Source organism: Aplysia californica, unplaced genomic scaffold, assembly GCF_000002075.1.
Source record: "Aplysia californica isolate F4 #8 unplaced genomic scaffold, AplCal3.0 scaffold00468, whole genome shotgun sequence".
Classification (NCBI taxonomy): domain Eukaryota; kingdom Metazoa; phylum Mollusca; class Gastropoda; order Aplysiida; family Aplysiidae; genus Aplysia; species Aplysia californica.
The window spans coordinates 439,977-444,824 of NW_004797738.1; the positions used below are offsets into that span (position 1 = coordinate 439,977).

General features: G+C 38.6%; 1 protein-coding gene across 1 annotated transcript in view; it reads left to right on the forward strand.

The window, feature by feature from the left end:
- LOC101864645 (apolipoprotein D) overlaps positions 1–4,615 on the forward strand; it is a 6,327-nt gene extending 1,712 nt beyond the window's left edge. The window contains exons 3-4 of the mRNA XM_005105392.3: positions 2,921–3,019; positions 4,353–4,615. Of these exons, the coding sequence (XP_005105449.2) occupies positions 2,921–3,019; positions 4,353–4,495 (242 nt within the window). The 3' untranslated portion in view covers positions 4,496–4,615. The remainder of the gene's footprint in view (positions 1–2,920; positions 3,020–4,352) is intronic.
- The last annotated feature ends 233 nt before the right edge of the window (positions 4,616–4,848 follow it).

The window sequence follows — 4,848 nt, forward strand, 5'->3', positions numbered from 1 at the left end:
TTCTTCTTCTTCTTCTTCTTCTTCTTCTTCTTCTTCTTCACCACCACCACCTCCACCACCATTACATCCTCCTCCTCCTCTCCCTCCTCCTCTTCTTTCTCATAAACAGGCTGTCCTTGACCATTCCAAGAACGGTCTCTACGCCTTTGGCCCGTCTTCCCCTCTTGCCTGTTACATTTCCTTCCAGAATATGTTTGTCAAGTTAATCATGGTGTTTGATTTGTCCAAAGTTGTTCTGTTTCAGTTTAATTGTTCTTAGTGCTTCTTTATTCTTTATTCTTTATTTACTAGTCTCCAACAGATTGCAATATTTTTGTTATTCTATTTCACTTCAAAAGCTGTAATTGTTTTTCTATCTTGTCAATTTTACTTTTGATGGTCTATGTTTCAGATTCATTTATTGTTGGTAGGGAATGTGTACTTCTCAGTATTTCTTGTTTTGTATTTTTACATTGTCCTTTCCAGATATATTACATTTTATCATTTCCGGTTGTCTCTGAAAGGCAGGATCGAAAGAGTGTGCCTCATAAAAGATGTAAATAGTGTCGATGGGAGTGTGAAATGGTATAACACTGGGCAACAAAAATAAAACTTTTTTGTGAAGTATGGAGTTTGAGATTTGATTTTCTAGTAATTCTAGGTCGTTGAAACTAAAACTGGCATCCGTCTTGTTGTATCAAGTCAAGTTTTTTCTCTCTTTTACAGAACAGCTGTTTTTGCGATATACAATTACATTAGCTATGATAATAACAAATGCCAACTTTGTTCAGGGCAAGAAAAAGAGTGAAAAGTGCGAGATATCAAAGCATGTCAATAGTCAATTCCACAATATCAATAGGCAAAAAACTCATGATAGAAACCTTTTTTTTTTTGCTGGAATGTCTGGAGCGTGGTGTGTCTAGAAAGTTTCTTTGGATATTTCAACAATAATCTAAAATCGTGTTGCTGTCTCATTGGCCTTGATACCTCTCCTCCATGGTTATAAAGTCCTTATGAAATCTTTTGCCTTGCTGGTCATTGACACCACCGAAGTTTAAAGAAAAATCACGTAGATTACTAATGGAAAATAAACTTTGATGCTCTTGTCGCAGCCCAAAAGAAGCAAGATTTTCTGACAACGCTTTGACCACTTTCTTGGAATTTTCTACTTTTTAAAGGGTTTTTTGGGGGGTGGGGGGAGGGGGGTCTAAAAGTCAAACTTTCTCAGAAACCTTTAAAAAATCATTCAATTCTAATTTGTGTGAAAAATTTGATTTTCATTCTTAAGCTTGAACACTACTTTTACAAAACTCACCAAACACTGTCTTTGCGACAAAAAGTGGTCTCCATAGGCGAACCAACACTTTTGTTAGATTTAGTGGGGTAATCTCTAGTAAAGAATGAAGATTAAAATGAATAGCGGTTTAACTATACTATTGTTGGGCGATAAGCAAATTGTAATTTAGTACGTTTATAGAACAGGAACATAGGCATAATTTAACTATTATTGATCGCTTACTTATTTTGAATGAAACGTCACATATTGAAAGGTTCAGAATGTTACACTGATTCATTAAAATACAGTTATAAATCGAACTGAAGGCAACACTGTTTGAAAACTCCTGAATTGTGTTATATTGACATGAAAAAATACAACATATACATGATGAAACAAAAACGTGATGCGATACACAAAAAAAACAACAACCTAACAGCAACAACGTAATGCCATTTCTAAAATCAGCGGCTCCAAAATAGCTTAGAACAACTCTTCGACCTAATGCAGCAAAATGTTTTGCTGTCCAGTGTAATAAAATTAGGAATGATAAGTAAAGTTGCACACATCCTCTGTGTATAATTGAGTTAATGTTACGTCTAATGTCGTCATCACATACAGCTCATAGATCCCTTTGAGCGGCCAGGTCACGTCAAAAACTCATTTGCAGCAGTTTACGGTCATTCACACTCATCAATAGTCATTTAAGACCATTAGGACCTGTCTCGGGGGAAGGGGGGAGCAGGGAGGTCAACTCTTCTCGAAGAAAGCCATGGTATCTAAAATTAAGTCCTTGTCCTTCAGTGCTAAAAGTTTGCTAGGAAAAACAGGTCTCTTTCAGTGGGTCAATTCTGCAGGTTCACTTGCGTATTTACAGCAATCCTTGAAACGCAGTTTTGGTCTTCCTCTACTTGGCATCCCTTCTACAATTTTCAAAACAGTACGTTTTGTATTTTTATAAAATCTGTCAGGTATGATATAACCGGTATATAATTATACACAGTGATTTTTCAGAGGCTTAAGCGACCCAGCGGTTAAGGAGCTCAGGTTCACATACAAAGCGATGAATTGTTGGTAACACGGTTGCACAGTAGAGTACAGTCTAACCTGCTGTGCAGGTCACCTGTCCAAGATAGTCATTTGCTCAAAACACCACTTCCCACTTCTCCTCTTGCGTTTTATCTTCATTCTATACCGTCGTTCGTGACGTCTACCTGTCTAAGATAACTTTTCTCCTCGGCATTGAGTAGCCGTTTACCACAGTTTCAGCTGTATCTGCGAGAAAGTCTGCATTGGAGCGACATTTTGCATTGTGTAATTTTTACGTAAACTGTTAATTAATTCATTTATGCATTGCGCTTGTCGTTTCTGTCAATTTTTCCTCCCTGGGATCAGGTGAAGTAGGTGGGTGATTAGGGGAAGCCACTGATGGGTCCTACTTTTATGTATGTCTGTCTGTCTGTTTGTTTGTCTGTCTTTCTATCTGTCTGTCCGTCTCGGTATGTCTGTGTGTGTGTGTCTGTCTGTCTGTCTGCCAGTCTGTTTCTTCACACTGCATGGCCGCAACTGTGTCGATGAGCTTCTCTGTGTGCAGCTAAACAAACAAACAAAGTTTTTTTTAATGTTAATGTATTCATTTTATTAAAAAATCTTATTTCTGTGCAGACGACGAGGATGGAGATGCCAACTACTTGGTTGTGGACACGGACTACGACACTTATTCAGTTGTCTTCTCCTGCCAACAGATCGGACCCTTCAATCTGCGTAAGTAGAGATGGCACAGTGGCGATTTCCCGGGAGAAACCAGAATCTAAAATTGTCCAGATTTTGTAATACATGGTGATTAAAAAGGACTGAACTGATTTTACTACGCAATATTTTCAGTTTAAAAAACTACAGAAAACTCAAACTAAGTCGCAAGTACAATACTAGCAATCAACTTTCATTTCACGTCTTACAAGTGTTCAATGTGCCCACCAACAGCAGCGAGGGCAACATTGAAGTGATAAGATAGTTCAGCCCAGACGTGTTTCAGCATACCACGCGCACCGAGTTGATCGCCGTTGTTATTCTAATGTTTAATAAGGTTATCGGAGGTAGTTTTTAGTGGTAGAACATAAACGCAATCTTTTACATATCCCAACAAAGAAGAAAATAAGCACGTTCGGTGAGGTTTGGGGATCTGCTACGCCAAGCACAGACAGCAAGGTATTGGACCCATTTCCGACCAATCCATCGCTTGGACTTTTTTTCTTTAAAAAAGAGCTCAGACCATCAACATTAATGCACAAGTTACGGTGCTCCGTCTTGTTGAAAAATGAAGTGCGATTCTGCGATGAGAAGAGTAGATTTGGGAGCATGTTGACATAGGTTTGTCCTTTAAAGTTATTTCCTTCAAAGGAAAAACGAAGCGACAACAGTAACCCATGTGATAGCTATGCAAAAGTTAGACAACTATTACCTGTTAGGGCCAAAGAGGGCTGTGAGTGATACAATGTCTCAGTAGACAGAAGGAGCTACTCGATTGAAAAAAACCCTCCCCATACAGGGATCGAAATCAAATCCTCTGCGTGTGAAGGCCAAACGCTCTAATGCCACTAGAGATGTCCAGATACCTTTATTACCATGCCCTTTCCACACCGCCCATCCGTTCAGGTTTTCTAACTAAGGCTGAAGTTATTTTTCCACCTCTGCTTCTTTTCTCCTTCTTTTCCCTCAGTCAGACCAAGATTTATCAAAACATTTAGGTCTATTGAATTGTCCCAAGAGATTCATTAGTATCTTGCTAATTAAATGTGCATATTAGAGCCCGTCCTGTGAATGCACCTTTCAACACAACGCCACTTGGTTTCTTTACCTTCCAAGACATTTTCAATTAATTCTTACAAATAAAAGATACATTTTCGCCTGACAATGATCTAGACGTCATTTCGATGAAAATAGCTTACCCCCCCCTCCTCACCCACTAGTATGCACATATCGAGGTCTTCGCTCTCCTTGAGTACATTTGAGTTGCTATAATGTCATGCACGAAAGACGTTTTAACTCTTTTTGGAACGTGGGTCGAACTTTACTTTTACCCTCCTTTTCTCCATAGAGACCGCCTGGATTCTGTCCAGGAACGAAACGGCGCCCGCCAATATTGACGACCTGAAAAACACGCTGACTTCTTTCGGCATTGATGTCTCGGAATTTCAAGAAACTCCCCAGGGCAACTGCCCCTCGATGGCCGTTAAATGATAAAACAAATTAACATTAAATAACGTTTGCAAACCTGTACAGAATTATAAAAACCGCACGATGTTGCAAGTTAAACCTATACAATCATGCACAGAATAATAAATCAGAATCATTGCACAAGAACTTTGGTTTTGATCTTAATATCTGTTGTCACTTGCGCTTCTAGCCTCTTTGTAGAGCGTATGTAGGTAACTAATGAGCTTTCTCTCTATTTATAAACGTTAATATAATTACACTGGGCAACAAAATTTAACTTTTTTTCTACAACATTGAGTTTCAGACTTGATCTATATTAATTAGAAGTCACGTGACCACTGTTTTTGAGCTATATAATTGAATTAGCTGGAACAATA